General features: G+C 46.4%; 1 protein-coding gene across 1 annotated transcript in view; it reads right to left on the minus strand.

Annotated features, from left to right (window-relative positions):
- LOC119969954 (solute carrier family 22 member 2-like) overlaps positions 1-21,663 on the minus strand; it is a 42,947-nt gene that overhangs the window by 12,465 nt on the left and 8,819 nt on the right. The window contains exons 7-8 of the mRNA XM_038803924.1: positions 14,048-14,156; positions 11,683-11,795 (exon numbers count right to left, since the gene is read on the minus strand). Coding sequence (XP_038659852.1) covers positions 11,683-11,795; positions 14,048-14,156 — 222 coding nt within the window. The remainder of the gene's footprint in view (positions 1-11,682; positions 11,796-14,047; positions 14,157-21,663) is intronic.

Below are 21,663 nucleotides of genomic sequence, written 5' to 3' on the forward strand. Positions count from 1 at the left end.
AGAGAGGGAGAGGGAGTAGTGGCGGGTGGAGAGGGAGTAGTGGGAGGGGGGAGGGGGTGTAGTGGGATGGGGGAGAGAGAGTAGTGGGGGGGGAGTGGGAGTAGTGGGAGTGTGGAGAGGGAGTAGTGGGAGGGGGGAGTGGGAGTAGTGGGAGGAGGGAGGGGGAGTAGGCAGGTGGCTGCCGAGGTGTCGAATCACCTCCGTCTAACATGTCGTTTCTCTGCCCCCCACCACCCTTCTGTAGGTGACCATAATGTATTCGAACCGAACGCCGATGTTCAGCGCAGTGGTTGGGGCCGCTGCACTGCAGTTGGCCATCCAGCAGCGTCCACAGCGACATCCCACAGTGGATGCAGGGGCAGCTGCAGCAGCAGCAGAGGGAGTGGCCGCGGAGTGGCCCGTCGTCGCCGGACACACCGGAGGCGCCCATGGCCGGCATGTCCAGGGGGATGCCGAGGGAAACATTGACCCCCAAACGCTGAGGATGGCACAGGATGCGGGCACTGATGTCGAGCAACATGAGGGGGGGGAGGAGGAGGAGACACTGATGGTGGAGCCAGAGGTGACAATCGAGGCCTAGGGTGTACCGTGCCCGGATCTCTTTCAAGACACTGCCGGACATCACCTGCAGGAGACTCCGCTTCAGCAGGGAGACAGTCGCACATATCTGCCACCTCGTGCCGCACCTCGCCCCACGTGGATACCGGTTACCGTCAAGGTGACGGTGGCACTTAACTTTTATGCTACCGGTTCCTTCCAGTCTCCGAGTGGGGACCTATCCGGGATATCGCAGGCATCAGTTCACCGTGGCATCCGGACGTGACCGACGCCCTGTTCACCATCGTGGACCGCGACATAACCTTTCCCGAGGACCAAGCAAATCAAGAAGCACAAGCCCGTGGATTTGTCAAGGTGGCCGGGATACCGATGGCCCAGGGAGTGATGGATGGTGTTCATGACCCCATGCGCCCGCCGGCAGGCAACAGGGAAGTGTTCACTAACAGGAAGGGGACATACTCGATGAACATCCAGGTGGGATGCGATCCCCAAATGAGGATCATGCACGTGTGCGCAAGGTTCCCAGGGAGTATGCATGATGTTTACATTCTCGCGCAGTCGTTCATCCCCGTAATGTTTGAGGGACGGCCCCCCCTGGCTGAGGGGCTGGTTGCTGGGCGTCAGGGGTTATCCACTGAGGTCTTGGCTGATGACACCCAAACAGAGGCCTCAGACCAATGCAGACACCCTAGACAATGAGGCCCATGCAGCAACCAGGGGTGTGGTGGAGCGCTGCTTCGGATTGCTGAAAATTAGATTCAGCTGCCTGGACCGCTCCGGAGGGGCCCTGCAGTACCAGCCCGACGGGGTCGCTCGCATTGTTGTGGTCTGCTGTGCGCTGCACAACATCGCAATGCAGATGGGAGATGACCTGGTTGAGGAGTCGGAGGGAGAAGCCACTGGCAGTGGTGCTAACGCTGAGGAGGAGGAGGAGGAGGAGGAGGAGGTTGAGGAGGAGGAGGTGGAGGAGGTTGGCGTGCAGCAGGGTGGTGCGTCGGGCGCAGCACAGACACAACCCGGGTGCTGGTAATGTCCAGGAGGCTGCACGATGGCACCGGCGAGGACAGCAGGCACACAATGTGTTGGTGGCTGCAAGATTCACGCATCGTGTGCGACGGCATCGTTGAACACTACCACTACCACCTGTATCGCCAATCGTGCAGACGGACAGCACACAACTCCCCCCCCCCCCCCCCAGCACCCCCGCTCCGCGTACACTGCTCCACTTCGAGATCACCCTTACCACTGGGGGCAGACGGTATGGCACGACATTGATGGCTGTGTCAGCGGGTGTGATCAGTGCCATGTTGAATGATGACAGCCCGATCTGCGATGAGCTGTAAGCTCAGAATCGTCAGACAAAGTCTGACTCATGGCAATAGCTGAACCATCCATCTCGGTGGTCGCTGAGTTCATCAGGGACACTCCATCACGTGCCTGCGTGGAGTAGCTGGCGTCGGAGTGCCGAGGGCTACGGTGTTCGACTGTGGGAGGGGGGGGGGGGGGGGGGTGATGGGACTGCACACCCGGCAGCGAAGTTTCACCGCTCGTCAACCCCAGCGACACTCGGTCACCATCACGATCCCCGTGGCAACGGAAAAATCACACAGTCTTACAAGTTAGGTGCAACAGTGAGTTTAATATTAGTATTAGTAGTCTACTCCTGTTCCGAGATCTTGATAAACTACGTCCCCTTTCCTGCCTGGTATCTGGTATCTCGTACTGTACTGCTACTGCTTGATCTTTCTCTTCTGTAGCGGGATGTCCTTTCAATAGTTCTCGACCTTTTCCTGTGAACCTGTTCACTATCTGATGTACTATCTGAACTGGCACTGCGTTTCTGTACCCTCCATTTTTGAACTTCGTTTTCCCAATCCATTGTTTTGACTCCCACCCCTGAATGCTGTACATTCAACCAATGTTTATACTTTCCAGTGGCCTTCCCTGCTCTACTAATAACAGTTGCATCCTTCCATTGACTAGACCCTTCAGGCAAGTATGTCACTTTTGTACCAACCTTTGGCAGTTGCCCTTTCGGTAAAATGGCCTGATCTAATTTATCAGAAGTGTCATGTTCCTCTACAGAAACCCTGTCTATATCAGTTAACTGGTCCTCATAGTTCTGTAACACATGCGTACCAGATGACTCTGGTTCCTCGTCTTGTCTGTCTGCTCTGTCTAAATTTGAAAATTTGTAATCGGTACCCATTATCCTTGATGAATGTACCCTAACAGTTTGATTACCATGTTGCAAAATAAATGTTTTGCCATCTATGCCTATGATCTTCCCTAGGCCTTTCCATTCATTAGAATTGTCTCTCTTATAGTATACCATTTCTCCTTGTTGATAAACGGCATCTGATGGCCGTACATTATGTCTTAAAGCTCTGCGAATTCTTTCAGAGACTTCTGCTTCCAAAAAAGCTTTTCTACTGCTATGTAACGCGTTTAAATGTTCAGCAAAACCTGAGCTAATTGTAGTCCCTTCCCAAGCTGGAGACTGGTCATCCAAAATGTAGGGAATTTTAGGATTTCTACCAAACACTAATTGATAAGGACTATAACCCCCAACCATCTGCAATGAATTCTTTGCATGTACCGCCCATGCTAAAGCTGAATTGAGCGTGCAGTTTGGTCGATCTCCCAAAATTCTCCGAAGCATGTCATCGATAACAGCATGATTTCTTTCGCAGACACCATTACTAAACGGGCTTTCTGCAGCCGTGTTCATAACTCTGATATTCATGTTTTCACACATATCCCTAAACTCATCATTAGCAAATTCTCCCCCATTGTCCATAATGAATTTTGCTGGTGGACCCATCCCTGTCCCGGTCCATTTTTCCACAATTTTGTCCAAAATTACTCTCTTTTCTTTACTTCGTACAATCGTTGATTGACTAAATCTGGTTGCTAAATCTACAAAATGCAAAATAAATATATTATTTGCTTTATCCCAGATCTTAAGGTCCATGGCCACAATGTCATTAAAATCCCTGGCCAAAGGTAGGGTTACTATCGGTTGTGCTGGTGTCCTTCTGTACTTCCTACAAACTTCACAGCGATCACTAACCTATTCTATCAGCTTAGAATAGTCATCATCCCTTACCCCTGCAACCTTTAATAAATTTTTCAGCCTCCGAGGAGACGGATGTGCAAATTGCCTATGCAGTTTTACTACAATAAGCTTTTTACCAGCTAAAGTCGCATTATCAACTGTCATTAATACATCCTTAACCACTCTACTTGAAACATTATTTGTCAATAATGGAATACAATAATGTCCCGACTGTGTAAATTGTAAGTCCACCGTCTTTCCAAAAACTGTTGCCTTATCCTGTTCCATATCCAGCTTCATGTGTGCTTTCTTCATCGACGGTCTGCTCAGAAGCAAAGGTATCTCACTTGATACAACATCTGTGCTAATAAAATGATTCACTCCAGCAATATTGCAAGGGATCACCACTCTTTTCAGCGACTTCAGAGTATTATCATCCCCAAACCTGAAACTTGTGGAACTTTTAAATTCCTTAACCTTGTTACAATTTTCAGCATCCAATGAGTCCAGATAACATTTTAACCAGTCAATCCCACACACAGTAGATGTGCAGCCACTGTCCAATACAGCACAGTTAAAAGATTCTGCAACCAACACCCTCATTACCGGCGTAAAACAGCTTGTTAATAGGACAATGCCTTCTTTCTGGTCACTATCTTTTTCCTCTTCTGACTCTTCCATGTCATGTGTCGCTTCAAATACTCTATCATAACGAGTTGGACAGTTGAAAGCATAATGGTATTCAGAGTCACATCGAAAACATCGATTTATCATGCCCCGTGCATTTCTGGGGTTCATCCTCCTATTGTAGGTTCTAACTGGGTTTCTGTCTTCATAATTTCCTTGTCTCGGTCTCCTTTTATAGTCTTGAGGCCTGTTTCGTAGCCATACGATTTTGCCATCCTGTTAGTAGTGTATCTTCCATATTCTGCCTTATTGCAGGCTGGCCTATTTGGGTCATCAGAGCCATTGGAATTGAATGTTTCCCCAAAATGTTTTTTAAAGCTGTTGTGATCAGTTCGAATAAGGTATCGTTATCCATAAACTGAACTCCTGTCAAAACCAGGAGCCTATCCATGTTGCTCACTCTAGCACAGTCAAGTAATTTAAAGGCCAACACAGACTGTGGAAATTCCAGCCTGTGTTTCTGCAGCCTTTTATAAAGTCTGCCAAATTCCATTATATAGTCTTCCATAGATAAATCCTCCATTTTCCAGAACTTATCAAAATCCGACCATGCTTCATACGCACTTAACAAGGCACCTTTCTTATAAATCTTGTCCATATAAAGTAATAAAGTCGCCAGACCTTCTTCTGAGTCTAACTCTTCCAACTCCAGCTCAGAAAGCACTTTGTTTTGGATTTTACTGCCATATGGTAAAGAAAGAGCCAATTCCATACCTTGTTTTCTCTTTCCTAAAGCAGTCACCTTAGTCCACATAACTACTGCACTTCTCCATTGGTCGTATGATTCCCTTTCATAAAATAAGGGAGGATAATCATATCCGGCCATGACTCCGACCGAACAACGGTATGCCCAAATCGAAAAGGAGTGCTTGGGTCTCCTGACAGGAATAGTCAAGTTTCATGACTACCTATACGGCCTGCCAAAGTTCATGGTGCAAACAGACCACAGGCCTTTAGTCCACATAATCCAAAAGGATTTAAATGAGATGACACCTCGGCTGCAGTGAATTCTTCTTCGTCTCCGCCAATATGACTTCGAACTCGTCTACACACCGGGTAAGGAGCTGATCGTCGCGGATGCCCTATCCCGATCCGTCACCACGCCGTGTGAACAGGGCGACTTCATTCGCCACATTGAAGCAGAGGTACAGTTGTGTGCCAGCAACCTACCAGCCACTGATGAACGTGTGGTCTAAAAACGTGAAGAAATTGCCAAGGATCCTCTACTGCAGCACGTGATGCAGCATCCCACCCATGGCTGGCAAAAGGGGCAATGTCCCCAGGTCTTTAACGTTAAGGACGAGTTAACGGTCATTGAGGGAATCCTTCTTAAACTGGATAGGATCGTCATTCCCCAAAGCATGCAAAACATGGTGCTCAGACAGATACATGAGGGTCATCTTGGGGTCGAAGAAATGTCGACGCAGAGCTCGATGCAGTTTACTGGCCTGGCATCAGCCAGGACATTGCCAACACAGTCCTCAACTGCACAACATGCCAGAAGTTTCAACCAGCTCAGCCCAAGGAAACACTGCAACAGCACGAGATCGTGACCTCTCCGTGGTCCAAGGTGGGGATAGACCTCTTTCGCGCCAATGGGCATGATTACATGCTCGTGGTCGACTACCTTTCGGAAGTGGCAAAACTGTCGGACCTCATGTCAAAGTCCGTCTTCAAAGCCTGCAAAGAGACGTTTGCCAGGCATGGGATACCACTCACGGTAATGAGTGACAACGGTCCATGTTTCTACAGCCAAGAGTGGTCCAACTTTGCGCGATCCTCCCACTTTAGTCATATCACATCCAGTCCCCATTACCCGCAATCAAACAGGAAGGCCGAGGAAGGGGTCCACATTGTCAAGCGGTTGCTGTGCAAGGCTGCAGACTCAGCCTCGGATTTCAACCTGGCGCTATTGGCATGCAGGGCAACCCCTCTGTCGACTGGGTTTGTCTCTGGCGCAGTTGCTCATGAACCGCAACCTGAGGACAACTGTTCCAGCCATCCATGTTCCAGACCTTGACCACCTCACGGTGCTGCAGAAGGTGCAGTGAATCCAGGGACGAGCAAAAGATCATGTATGATGCTCATTCCACGGATCTGCCTGAGCTGGCTCCAGATGTTGTTCGCGTTCAGCTGCCTGAGGGAGGTTGGTCAGCCTCAGCTATTGTCGTCAGACAGGCTGCTCCCAGGTCTTTCGTTGTCTAAATGGCTGATGGCTCCATTTTACGGTGCAACAGGAGGGCGCTGCGTAAAGTTCTCTGTGCACCACCTGACTGCACTTCTCTGCATGTCATCATGCCTCCTCCGGACGTCTTGCACCACGAGGCCACCGATCTGACAGCGATCCCACCTGTCCACAAGGCCACCGAGATGGCAGCCATCCCGCCTGTCCAGGTGCCGGCGTCCCCCCCTCCACATCATCACCATGTGATAGAGAGCTAGTCTGGTCAAGCCAGTAGGAGGTTATCAGTTAGGTTAACAGAGTGTCAACCCACAGCAGATTATGTACAGCAATCAACAGGTTCAATAAAACAGTGTTGGACCATCTCCTATGTCGGAAGCCTGTTTCTCGTTTTACTGCATCCAGTTGCAGTTGATGTTAGACCAACACAGATAGCACATCATAGTTTGCACATTGTCCCTGTAACTGTGTGGGTCTCACCCCCACAACCCAAACATGTGCAGGGTAGGTGGATTGGCCACACTAAATTGCCCCTTAATTGGAAAGAAGAATTGGGTACTCTAAATTTATGAAATAAACAATGTCGCCAGGGCTAGAAAAGTGTAGCTACAGGGAGGGATTGGCTAGGTTGGGGTTATTTTCCTTGGAGGGCTGAGGGGTGACTTCATTGAGTTGCACAAAATTATGAGGGGAAGAGATAGAGTGGACAGGATAAAATTGTTTCCCTTGATGGAGAATTCTAGAACCAGGGGATATAGATTCAAAATAAGTGGCAGAAGGTGTAGAGGGGACATGAAGAAGAACTCTTTTATGCAGAGGGTGGTGGGAGTCTGGAATTTGCTGCCAGAGTTGGTGGCGCCGGTTGGAGGCAGACCCTAAACTCCTTTAAAAGTATCTGGATCTAACGAGGCAGGGGTTTCCCATGTCCCCCCTTCTGTTTGAGCTTGCAATAGAGCCCTAGGCCATTGCACTGAGGTGCCCGGATAAATGGAGGGGGATAGTGAGGGGGTGGTTTGGAGCATAGTGTGTTCCTGTATGCTGGTGCGTTGTTGCTGTATATCTCTAACCTGGGCTCCTCAGTGGGGATATAATGGGACTACTGAGGAGATTTGGGGCTTTTTCAGGCCACACGTTAAATTTGGGAAAAAGTGAGTGTTTTGTGGCGTCTTTGCCAGAGACGGGAGTCAGGACAGGGTGGGAGGGTTGCCATTTGGGTGGCAACTACCTACATTCGGTATCTGGGAATGCAGGTGACTCGGGAGTGGGCCCTGCTCCGTAAGTCGAACTTTAGCAGAATGGTAGGTAGGGTAAAGGTGGATATACTGAGGTGGGATAGCCTTCCCCTGTCATTGGCAGGCCTGGTGCAGGCGGTTATGATTAATATTTTGCCACTTTTTTTTTCAGTGCCTACCAGTCTTTTAAAATTTTTAAATAAATTTAAAGCACCTAATTCATTTTTTTTTCCAATTAAGGGGCAATTTAGCCTGGCCAATCCACCTACCTTTGCAAATCTTTGGGTTGTGGGGGTGAGACCCAAGCAGACACAAGGAGAGTGCGCAAACTCCACATGGACAGTAATCCGGGGCCAGGATCGAACCCAGGTCCTCGGCGCCGTGAGGCAGTAGTGTTAACCACTGAGCTACCGTGCCGCCCTGTGCCCGCCAGTCTTTTGCCTGAATCATTTTTTATGGGGGTGGATAGGTTGGTCTTGTTGTTTGCGTGGGCAGACAAGGTGGCAAGGGTTAGCAGGACGGTCCTTCAGAGTGGGCGACAGTTGTGGGGCCTGTTACATTCTTATTGGATGGTGAACGCTGAGAAGATGTGAGGTTGGAGTAGGGAGACAGAGGTTTGTGGGTGCTGATGGAGGCAGATTCTGGTAAGGGCTTGGGTTTGCGGGAGCTGGCAGCGGCGCCGCTCCCATTTGCCCCAGGGAAGTACTCGGGGAGTAAAGTGGTGGCGGCCACATTGAAACTATGGAGGCATTTTGGCAGCACTTCAGCAAGGTGGGGTGGTTGGTTAGGGTGTTGAGGTTTTGTGTTGGTTTTTCTTTGTACTGTTGTGTGCTTTAAGTGTTAAAATGTTAAAAATTCTGAATACAAATACTTTTTAAAAAAAGTATCTGAATCTGCACCTTAAGTGCTGTAAGCTACAGGGCTATAGGCCGAGTGCAGGAAGGTGGGATTGGAAAGGGCACCTGGGTGTCCTCAGGCTGGCATGGACAAGATGGGCTGAATGGCCTCCTTCCTGTAACTTTTCTATGGTTCTGAGGTTCTAAACCTCCTGCCCCTTACCTTAAATCTATGCCCCCTGGTCATTGATTCCACCACCAAGGGGAAAGGTTTCTTCCTTTCGACTCTATCTGTTTTATACATTAACAAACGACTGTGGTAAACCACTGTTACACCTGTATTAGGTGATGTATGGTAGGACCTGCTGCCTGCTGGCTCCGCCCAGTAGGCGGAGTATAAATATGTGTGTTCCCCATGCAGCAGCCATTTTGCCAGCTGCTGGGAGGCCACACATCTTAGAACAATAAAGCCTCAGTTGTATCCAACTCTAGTCTTTATTCAATTGATCGTGCATCAATGACAAATTGGCACCAGTCACCACAAGAGAATAAAATAATAGAAAAATCATAACGCTGCGAACGTTTGTTCCCGAGATCTTTCAGACTGCTGTTGTTGGTAGCGCAGTGAGCTGAAATCCAAACTAAGAACAGGAAAGTGCTGGAAAAACGTTTAAATCTAAAGACCCAATTCATTTTTTTTTTCAATTAAGGGGCAATTTACATAGATTTTACATAGAATTTACAGTGCAGAAGGAGGTTATTCGGCCCATCGAGTCTGCACCGACTCCTGGAAAGAGCACCCTACCCAAGGTTAACACCCTATCCCCATAACCCAACCCAACACTAAGGGCAACTTTGGACACTAAGGGCAACTTATCATGGCCAATCCACCTAACCTGCACATCTTTGGACTGTGGGAGGAAACCGGAGCACCCGGAGGAAACCCACACACAGACGGGGAGGATGTGCAGACTCCACACAGACTGTGACCCAAGCCGGAATCGAACCTGGGACCCTGGAGCTGCAAAGCGATTGTGCTATCCACAATGCTACTGTGCTGCCCCCATTTAGTGTGGCTAATCCACCTAGCTTTGCACATCTTTGGGTTGTGGGGGTGAGACCCAAGCAGACACAAGGAGAATGTGCAAACTCCACACGGACAGTAACATCTAAGGAGAGAGAATGGGAGTTAACATTTCAAATCTAATATGATTATCCTTTGGAACATGGAGCTGAAATCCAATGCCAAGTTCTTTGGCAACCTGGAGATTGCCAGGTCCACTGAACTGAGGCTCGAAGTCCAATATCAGGTGTATCCCAAGTCCACCTCTAACTGATACAGGTGCCGGGATTCTCCGCTATGCGGCGGGGTGGGCCATACCGGCGGCGAGGAGCGGCGTGAACCACTCCGGCATCGGGCCGCCGGAAGGTGAGGAATCCTCCGCACCTTCAGGGGCTAGGCCGGTGCCGGTGGGGTTTGCGCCACGCCAACCGGCGCCAAAGGGCCTCAGCCGGCCAGCACGAGTTTGCGCATGTGCGGAAGCGCCAGCGTGTTCTGGTGTGATCCCAGCACATGCGCAGAGAGGGTTCTTCTCCGTGCCGGCCATGGCGGACCGTCACAGCGGCCGGCGTGGAGGGAAAGAGTGCCACACGGCACAGGCCCGCCCGCAGATCACAGGCCAGGACACCGTGCGGGGCCCCCCGGGGCCAGATCCCCCCGCACCCCTCCCCCCCCCCCCCCCCCCCCCGAGGACTCCGCAGGCCGCCCACAGAGCCTTTTCCCGCTGGTAAGGACCTTGTTTGATTTATGCCGGCGAGACTGGCTCAAAATGGGCGGCCACTCGGCCCATCGCGGAGTGGAGAATCGCCGGGGGGTGGGGCACTGCCAACGGCCCCCAACCGGCACGACGCGATTCCCGCCCCGCCAAAAATCCGGCAGCCGGCGGCGGGGCGGGTTTCACGCCGCCCCCCGCGCGATTCTCCAACCCGGTGGGGGGTCGGAGAATCCCGCCCAGGATTTCTAGACAGGCATTCCAGTCCACTTAATAGAACACCATGGGCCCAGAGTCACACGATGCAAGCCCTGGAAGTAGTTCAGTGAGGAACCGTCTAATCTCTACTGTCAGGGGCCTGGATTTGAGGAAACATGAGAATTGTGATCATATAGGGATCAGGTAGAGTGTTATCGGAAGGAAAAATAAATCCTGACTAATTCTTTGAATTAAATTCTGACTGAAGGGTCTGAAGTTTAAACTAGTAAACTTTGCTTTGAAAAATTTTTGTTTTGCACTGAATGATCAATAAATGGAATGGACTCTGAATAGAATAGTTGATCAAAAACCCATCATCGTTTTAGGAAACTGGAGTGTAATGGTATCGTTAGGGAGTGGGGGACCTTTTTAAAAAAATCATTGATTGGATATGGCCATTGCTGGCTGGGCTAGCATTTATTACCCATCCCTAATTGCCCTTCAACTGGATGGACTTCTAGGCAATTCCAGAGGGCGATTCAGAGTCATCTTTGTGTCTGGAGTCACATGCAGGCCAGACCAGGTAAGGACAGCAGGTGTCCTTCCCCAAAGATCATTAGTGAGCCAAATGGTTGTTTACGACATTCGACAATGATTTCATGATCACCATGAGATTTTTCATAGAACACATAGAATCCATACAATGCAGAAGGCAGCCATTCGACCCATCGAGTCTCCACCGACCCTCAGAAAGAGCACTCTACCATGGCCCACTCTCTTGCCCAATGCCCACGATCCCACGCATTGATCATGGCCAATCCACCAAACCTGCACATCTTTGGACTGTGGGAGAAAGCCAGAGCACCCAGAGGAAACCCACGCAGACACAGGGAGAACGTGCAAACGCCACCTAAGGCTGGTATCGAACTGGGGTCCTTTGGCGCTGTAAGGCACCAGTGCTAACCACTGTGCCAACGTTTAACTCCAGATACGGTGCAAGGTAGATTTGGATTGATGAATTAAGATGAGCTGTTGGACTGTCTGTAATTATCTTGTAACACAAGTAGAAAAAAAACATATAGATGATGCTCTGCAAACAAAATATTTTGCTCCATTAAATACAGGGTTGATCTATTGCAATACAGCTCAATTCACTCACCAAAAACCACAAGGGGCATTTCTATCCAGATGTGTGCCAACCTGTATAGAATGAATGGTGCTACTATTCCCCCGATGTCACACATTGTCGAGCACACTGAAATAGCAAAGTTTCTGTTGGAGAAAATAAACATTTAGGCACCTGTGTGAGCTGTCATTTAATTTGAATAATTCTTATTTCGAAATTAGAAGCCAACAACATTTATGTTTAAATAATAACAGATTTTCCATGGAAATTTTTTTTTGGTTTAAACCCCTGTGTGTGCTTGTCATTTGTCTGTGTATGTTTGTGTGTGGGTTTGTGTGTATTTATGTGTGTGTTTGTGTGTGTCTGTGTTTTTGTGTGTTTGTTTATGCGGGGGTCTGTCAGTGTACTTGTGTGTGTGTGTTCTGAAGTGTTGGCTAGTGTAGACTTGAGAGATTTAGAACTTAGAACTTAGAACAGTACAGCACAGAACAGGCCCTTCGGCCCTCAATGTTGTGCCAAGCAATGATCGCCCTACTCAAACCCACGTATTCACCCTATACCCATAACCCAACAACCCCCCCCCCTTAACCTTACTTTTTAGGACACTACGGGCAATTTTAGCATGGCCAATCCACCTAACCCGCACATCTTTGGACTGTGGGAGGAAACCGGAGCACCCGGAGGAAACCCACGCACACACAGGGAGGACGTGCAGACTCCGCACAGACAGTGACCCAGCCGGGAATCGAACCTGGGACCCTGGAGCTGTGAAGCATTTATGCTAACCACCATGCTACCATGCTGCCCCTTGAACAGACAATTCCAACACTGATGAAGGTTCAACTCAATTTTATTAGCTACTTCTAACTAACACACGATGACTGTGGGTCTAAATGATGCTAACTTAAACTAGAGCCTTGTCCGAACCAGTTGATTCTCTCAGCACGTGTTGTGAGTCTGTGCTGAGCAGAATAAGTTCCTGTTACACTCAGAGGCAGCACCCAGAATGAGCGGGAACCGTGGTGCCCTCTGCCTTTATAGTGTGTGTATTCTAACTGATGATTGGCTACGGTGTTTGTACATGTTGATTGGTCCCTGTGTGTGTCCATCAGTGTGTGTCTGCACCATGATATACTGGTGTATATTATGACATGTTCATGTGTCGGCTTATCTGTGTGTGTGCTTATTTGTGTATGTGTTCATGTGTGTGTCTGTCAGTGTACTTGCCTCTGTGTGTTTAATGTGTGTGTGTATTTATGTGTATGACTGTCAGTGTGTGTGTTTATATGTGCATTTAAATGTGTGTGTTTATTTGTGTGTCTGTGTGTGTGTACGTTTATGTGTTTATCTGTGTGTTCATGTTTGTGTATGTCTGTCAATCTGAGTGTTTACGTGTGTGTGTGTGTGCTTATGTGAGTCTGTCAGTGTGTGTGTTTATGTGTGCATGTATTTTTGTGTGTCTATCAGTGTGTGTGTGCGTTTTGTGTTTGTCTGTGTGTTCGTGTTTGTGTCTGTCAGCGTGTGTGTTTATGTGTGTATTTATGTGTGTGTCTGTCTGTCAATGTGTGTGTTTATGTGTGTGTGCGTAATTATGTGTTTATGAATGTGTCTGTCAGTGTGTGTGTATTTATGTGTTTGTGTGTGTGTGTCAGTCAGTGTACGTGTGTGTATTTATGTGTGTGTATCTGTCATTTCATTTCATTTCATTTCAGTATGTGTGCTTATGTGTGTGTGTCTGTTTGTGTGTGTGTTTATGTGTGTGAGTGGTGGCTGAGAGTTCAAAGCACTAGATCAGATATTGATCAAGGCTTAGCGCAGCAAGGTGGTTAGCACTGTTGCTTCACAGTGCCAGGGTCCCTGGTTCGATTCCCGGCTTGGGTCACTGTCCATGTGGAGTCTGCACGTTCTCCCCGTGTCTGCATGGGTTTCCTCCGGATACTCCGGTTTCCTCCCACAAGTCCCGAAAGACGTGCTGTAAGGTGAATTGGACATTCGGAATTCTCCCTCTGTCAGGTGTTGGAATGTGGCGGCTAGGGGCTTTTCACAGTAACCTCATTGCAGTGTTAATGTAAGCCTACTTGTGACAATAAAGATTATTATTATTATCCAGGAAGTGCATTTGATGGGTAATTCCACCTGTCAGCAAATCTCAGTAAAATTCTTGGTTCATGTACCAAACAGGATTCCCCACTTGCACTCTTGGATTTTGCCAAGGTTACTTCGAGTAAGAAAGTCATTTTATTAACTTGTGCATAATCACCTTTTCTCCTTACACACAGGATGTGATATTGAATTCTTGTCCCAGAAATCTGTTCAGAATTGACTATCAATTGTCACTGAGTGGATTTGTGAAAGGTCAACTCTTGCATTATAGAAACAATTTCTATTCTGTACCTACCTTAAAAATGTTGGATATAATTCGGTATTTACAAAACAGACCATTAAAAAGGTGACTGTAATTCCAAGCTTGCCCAAAGATGAACTTACTGCTTTCAGCCAGTACAGATCTGAATTAGAAAGAAGTTAAATGTATAATTTGAAAATGAAAAGGCATTTTCTCAGACAAATATGAACATTTATTTTGCATATTCTTTCCAGTACCACAGGAAACCAAACCGGCTGTGTCACTGTCTGTGTGGAGTCTGCACGTCCTCCCCCTGTGTGCGTGGGTTTCCTCCGGGTGCTCCGGTTTCCTCCCACAGTCCAAAGATGTGCGGGTTAGGTGGATTGGCCATGCTAAATTGCCCCATAGTGTCTACTAAAAGTAAGGTTAGGAGGGGGGGGGGTTGTTGGGTTACGGGTCTAGGGTTGGATACGTGGGTTTTTGAGTAGGGTGCTTCATGGCTCGACACACCATTGAGGGCGAAGGGCCACAGAGTGCTCCTCGCAGTTTCAGCTGCCGATACGGGGCCCTGCACTTTCGGCCACAGGTCCGTGCATGCGTGCAGCGGCCGCCTGTGGCAGCGGCCCCACGCAACATGGTGGACCCACACCGCGGGCCAGCCCTGACAATATAAGACCCCTGAGATCACGCACGCCCACCGATCAGTGGCCTCCGATCGTGAGCCTAGCCATCCTGGAGCCCCCCCCCCTCCCCCCGGTGACGGATCCCCCTCCCCCACCATGGCGGCCGTGGACTGAGTCCGCAGCCGCCACTCCGAGCTCCGGGTAGAACCATGAGTGAACCAAGCCGGTGGGAACACGGCCAGTTGTTGGCAGAGAATCAGCACGGGCTGACATGGCCCATGACCGGCGCCGCATAGGCCGCGCACGCGCGATTGCCGACGATTTTCCGGTCTCCGGAGGATCGTGGGTAGGGTGCCCATTCTCCGACCACACGCCGAGCGCGATTGAGGTGCGGAGGCTCGGAGAATCCCGGCCAGGGTGTTTGTGAGCGGCACAGTGGTTAGCACTGCTGCGTCACAGCGCAAGGAACCTGGGTTAAATTCAGGCGACTGTCTGGCGTTCGCACAGTCTCCCGTGTGTGCGTGGGTTTCCTCCGGTTGTTCCGTGTTCCTCCCACAGTCCAAAGATGTGTACGTTAGGTGGATAGACCATGCTAAATTGCCCCTAAGTGTCGAAGCATTGGGTAGGGTTAGAGGGATAGGGCGGAAGGTTTGGGCTAGGTAGGGTGCTCTTTTGAAAGGTCGATGCAGACTTGATGGGCCGAATAGCCTCCTTCTGCACTGTAAGGATTCTATGCATTTCTTCAGTTGTGACATTTAAAAAAAATTATACACTGCAAAGAATGAACAAATCTTTTTAATTTGCATACAGCTTCATCAAAAAATCTGCCAAACATTTCATGCAATTGCCTAAAAGTAAAGTAAGGAAATTAGGGGTAAGTCTGTTGTGGTATTCCCAGTGGTGGGCCGATAAATCTAGGGACTGAGTTTTGAGGATTCTTGACTTTGCCTATTGACCTCCCATTGTTTCCTACAGTGCAGAAGGAGGCCATTCAGCCCATCGAGTCTGCACTGACTCTCTGAAAGAGCTCCCTATCTAGATCCACTCCCCCGCCATATCCCCATAACCCACCTAATCCGCACATCGTTGGACACTAAGGGGCAATTTACCATGGCCAATCCACTTAACCTGCGCATTTTTGGACTGTATGGAACTTATGTTGCTCCACACCTTCACAACGCGTGTACTCTGTGAGTGAGGAATCAGGGAATTCTTCCCAGAAAGGTATCCACCTTGTGTATTCAGTATTCTCATCTCCCAACTTTTGCATTTTGGAGCACTAAAATCTTTTAAAACACAAAGAATAGCCCAATCATTTTGATGTTCTTGCATGAATGCTTAATATTCTCATGATTAATTCCTCTGTTGCACTTTTGATTTGACAGACTTGTTTTTTTTGTTGCAAATAAAAAGGTTATATTGAAGGATTCAGGGTGAGAGAGTAGAAAATGGCTGCATCTTTTAAAAATCTTGCATCTTTGTATCCAGGTGGGTTTAAGTCCTGACGGATAATGTGGAGAAATTGTGATATTATCCATTTTACAGTAACACTAAAATTAAAACGTTTTAAACTTTAATTTAATTTTTAAAAATAAATAAATTTAGAGGGCCCAATTTTTTCCAATTAAGGGGCAATTTAGCATGGCCAATCCACCAATCCTGCACATTTTTTGGGTTGTGAGGGTGAAACCCACGCAAACACGGGGAGAATGTGCAATCTCCACACAGACAGTGACACAGGGCCGGGATTCGAACCCGGGTCCTCAGCGCCGTAGGCAGCAATGCTAACCACTGTGCCACCGTGCTGCCTCTTTAATTTAATTTTAATCCCCCTGAGGTGTTCTTTGTGGTCCAGATCCTGGGATGTTTGGCGTAGTGTTCACAAAGACCACAACTAGCTTTTGTATTAAACAAAGCTAAAGATTTATTTACACTACTAAATTGAATTCGACCTCTTACTTACATATAATAACACAATCTAAACTCATCTACTACTAAGCTCTGCACTAATACAATAACTATGATCTGTTCGCACTCACACTAGCTTTCCTACAGTCTTTCTCCTAGCCTTCTCCTCAACATTCTCCTAGAAGGCTTCGCGTCGATGCTTTATATAGTTCTGTATCTAGCTCCCTCTAGTGGTTGATTCGGACATCCCCTTACATTCTTTACATTTCTCATAATGTCATATTCCCTTTTCTTTCAAAATTTTTTAATAAATTCTGTTTCTAAAATGTTTTGACTGCAACACGAATGAGAATGCTGTATTCTGGCATAATCTCCTTCTTGTAACTGCAGTAAAGGTTTTGTATACCTATTATGGTAGGCTTTTATTTTCTTTTTTGTAACCTTATTCTGTCATGTAGTACTTGCTGATCCAGATTCGTATTGTGATTTCTGGTAGAGTCGTACAGATCTTTCTTCCCACCAATATCTGGGCGAGCCACAAACCTGATGACAATGGAGTAGCTCTGTATGCTAACGAGAAATCTTTGTTGTCATCTAGTATTTTGCTGACTAGCTTCTCAACTACTCCCACACCTTTCTCAGCTTTTCCATTGGATTGGGGGTACAATGGACTTGATGTTATATGGTGGAAATTATAACTTGCCGCAAATTGTGACCATTCCCAGCTGGTAAAGCAAGGACCATTGTTGGAAACAACTTTCAATGGAATTTTATGTCGAGCAAATACAGATTTTGCTACTCTGATTATTGAACGAGTTGCTGAATCTGTGAGCGTAATAACCTCAGGATAGTTAGAATAGTAGTCAATAATGACTGAATAACCATGTCCTTTGAAACAGAAGCAGCCCAGTCAAACTTTCAACCATGGGTAAGTGACTACTTCATTTTCTTCAAAGCTTTCTTTACATTGTGCAGATTGATGCATCTGACATATGCTGCATTCCTGCGCATGAATGTCCACATCCTTGTTAATCCCAGGCCCGTACACAGATTGGCTTGCTCGTATGCAACATTTTTCAATACCTTAGTGCCCCTCATGTATCTGTTCCAAGGTATTTTTCCGCAGGCAGGAAGGAATAATTATTATGTCTCCTTAATGTAGGAATCCGTTGATCACAGTGAGGTCATCTTTGACACTACAAAAACTGGTACAACAGCCATTGGGCCATCCTTCTCTCAGGTATTGGATTACCTTTTGGAGTCTCAAGTCGTTCGCTGTTTCTTCTCGTGTTGGATGTAGCTTGTTGTCAGACACTGGTTACATGTCTGCAATAAATGAAGCTTGTGCTTCCACAATGTGTACTATTTCTGAAGCTGTGGTATCAACATTATTTGTAGCTCTTGATATCGTATCAGCAATAACTAATTCTTTTCCTGGCGTGTAGACTATGGTGAAATCGTATCTACGTTGCTTCGTCATCATTCTCTGAAGTCATGGGGACATCTCGTTGAGGTCTTTCTTGATGATGTTGACCAGAGGTCTATGATCAGTTTCAACTACATAATCATGAAATTTGGTTATGCCGATTAAGGAACCTAGACATTCTTTTTCTATTTACGCATACCGTTGCTCTGTTGGAGTCATCGAGTGAGATGCAGACGCTACAGGTTTCCACAGGCCCTGCACATCTTTTTGATGTCGGACTGCGACTATGCCCTGTTTGCTGGCATTGGTTTAGATTTTTGTTTCCCTTGTGTAGTCGTACAACACTAACACTGGAGCAGTAGTCAGAGCTATTTACATGTCTTGCCACTCAGCTGCATGTTCAGGTGTCTATAGCAAGTCAGCATTCTTTCTGATGAGATTGCGCAGAGCCATTGTTCTTCTGGATAGGTTGGGAATAAATTTAACCACAAAGTTAAGAACACCTCGCATTCTCAGAATTGCTTTTTTGTCACTTCGAATCGACATTTCACCTATGGCATTGATTTTGTCATGATCCGGTTGAACTCCTTCTTGCGATATGATATTGCCTAAATATTTCAGTTTCTGGATCCCAAATTGACATTTGTCACAATTTAGTTTCAATCCATTGAGATGAACTCTGGTGAGCACTTTCTTGAGCCTGTCACAGTGTTCCTCTGGAGTATTAGACCAGATGATTACACAGCCAACGTATACTCTGACACCAGGTATCCCTTCAATGACGGTTTCCATCGCGTGATGAAAAAGTTCAGATGCTGGTATGATCCCGAAAGGTAACCTATTGAAACAATATCTACCAAAAGACATGTTGAAGGTACAAAGCTTTCTGCCTTCATTGTCGAGCCTTAGTTGCCAAAATCCTTTCGAGGCATCTAATTTTGTGAAAAACTTATCATTAGCCATCTCTGATGTGATCTCTTCTCTCTTGGGTATGGGAATAGTGTTCCCTCTTGATATTATTACTGAGTACTTTTGGATATATGCATACACTTAGTTCTCCAGTAGGTTTGCGTACGCATACCATCGAACTGACCCAGTCCATTGTTTTAGTCACCTTGGAAACTATGTCTGACTGTTGCATTTGGTCAAGCTCAGTCTTGAGACGATCTCTCAATGGAGCTGGCACTCTTCTGGGCACATGTATCACAGGCTTGGCATTCTTTTTCAGTTGGACACTGTATGTAAATGGTAGGGTGCCCATTCCAGAGAATACATGGTCAAATTTACCCAAAATTTGTTTCATTTCATCTTTAAGCGTGACATTTGAATTATTGATGCGTATATCCTTTGAACCAAGTTAAGTTTGCTGCAAACATCCACCCCAAGTAGTGATGATTTGTAATTTTCTATATTGCGAAGTCTGTTGGCATGCTAATGTCACCATTCTGAACTATGAGACAGCAGGAACCTCTCATGGCTATGGCATTGCCATTATAGTCAGTCAATCTACCAATTGATTTCTTTATCTGTGGTTTGCTGTGCACTTGTCCGAGATCCTGTTCTGTTATTAAATTTGCATTTCCACCTGTATTTAATTTAAATGGAACCTCAAACCCATTAATGTCAAGTAGTACAGTCCACTCTTGAATAATTTTGGAGAGCTAATATATTGGATTGTTATCACAGTCCAATGTATTAACCCTAGTAATCGCATCGACCATGAAAGTATCTTTCAGTGCATATTGGGAGGAACCATCATTATCAGGTTAGACTTTTTATTCTTTTCCTTCGCTCTTTATACTCTGAATCTTCCTCTAATCGTTGTACGACCGTTTAAATTTATTAGATGTTGAGGCTGTTACGAAATGGCACTGTGCTGCATGGTGATTGCATTTACAACATTTGGAGCATTGTTTGCCTTTTGGCAGACAGTTGTTTTTACTGTGGGCATGGCCACAGTGTCTGCACATCATCACACTGGTGACATCACTTTCAAAATGGCCACCAGCCGTTGTGTGCAGTTTTCTGTGCTGTACCACAGCATTAATGGCATCAGCCACGTTTCCCGACTTCGCACCTTTTTTCATTTACCCTGAACTCCGCATATTCAAAGGTTGCTTGTCCACTGGCTTTACATATATTAGTTGCTTCATCTAGTGTCAAAATCGGTCATCTCAGCATTTGTTCTCACAAATGTTCATCATTAGTTCCAAAGAGAATTTGATTGCGAGTTATACAACTGCGCTCTTAATTTTAAAGCAGTAATAAAATAATCTACCGACTCCCCTTTCAGCTGCAGCCTTTTTCTAAACATAAAGCACTCGCATGTCTCGTTCACTTGCTTTTTGCAGCAGTGTTGTGGGCCAGGGTTTAGAGAACCCCTAAAGTGTATCATGGAGTTCACCTGACCCACAACTTTTAATAGATTGTGGTATGGGGAGCACATGGCCTACTCTACAGGTGTGGTACAGCAGAAATGGAAAAGTACTTTTTAAAGCAAAACAATGTTTATTCTATGAACTCAAGTTAACCTTTTTAAAACATATACTGAATATCTTCGCAACCATTCATTCAAATACAACCCCCAAAGAATACAACACTAGGTAATCCTTTAAGCTTTCCTTTTAACCTTTATAAGACTTAAAACACCTTTTTCCAGAAGCACATCAGGTTAAAGTCACTACTGTTATTAGTTTTAAATCACCAGGATCGATTTACAGTCTTTAGATTACAAAGAGAGAGACTAATACACCTTTTGGCTGTGACTGCAGCTATCCAGCTCTGAAAACGAAACTAAAACACACCCTGCAGCCAAACAGCCCAAAATGAAAGTAAAAAGTTGACAGACAGCCCAGCTCCACCCACACTCTGACATCACCGATAAACACCCATTTCTTAAAGGTACTCTCACTACAGATATTTATATACATACCCATTTATAAACACCCATTTCTGAAAGGTACTCTCACATAACAGTGAGCATCGAGTTTTTCCAGCACCATATTATACTTTTTTTTATCCTCGTCTTCTGCAAATTCTAATGAGTTGAACAGCTCTAATGCCTGTGGTCCAGCCAAATTAAGAAGAAGCACGATTTATCTCTGATCGGAAGCATTTTCTAGCGCAGAGGCAGATATGAACACTTCAAACTGTTGTTTGAAAAATTTCCAATTTGACACAGTATACCCATCGTTCTGAAGTGTGCTGGTTTTTTTTACATCTTCCATCTTACGATTCATTGTTTGTGCAGATTTTTCAATCGGTGTAGTGGCGTGATTGTTTTTCTGAAGTTTCTGAAACCTATACTATCTAAACTAATTGTTTATTTTTCAAAAAGGCTCCTGGTACCATGTGGTCCAGATCCTAGGATGGCTGGTGTAGTGTTCACAAAGACCGCTTTTGTATTAAACAAAGATAAAGACTTATTTACAGTACTTAATTGAATTCAATCTCTTACTTCTATATAATAAACAATTAACAATAAACATACAATCTACCCTCATCTATCACTAATCTCTACACTAATACAATAACTATGATCAGTTCTCACTCACACTAGCTTTCCTACAGTCTTTCTCCTAACCTTCTCCTTAACACTCTCCCAGAAAGCTTCGCATTAATGCTGTATATAGTTCTGCATCTAGCTCCCTCCAGTGGTTGATTCGGGCATAACATTAACCCTTACAGTTCTGTACATTTCTCAAAATGTGACA

The sequence above is a fragment of the Scyliorhinus canicula genome, chromosome 1 (assembly GCF_902713615.1).
Source record: "Scyliorhinus canicula chromosome 1, sScyCan1.1, whole genome shotgun sequence".
Lineage (NCBI taxonomy): Eukaryota > Metazoa > Chordata > Chondrichthyes > Carcharhiniformes > Scyliorhinidae > Scyliorhinus > Scyliorhinus canicula.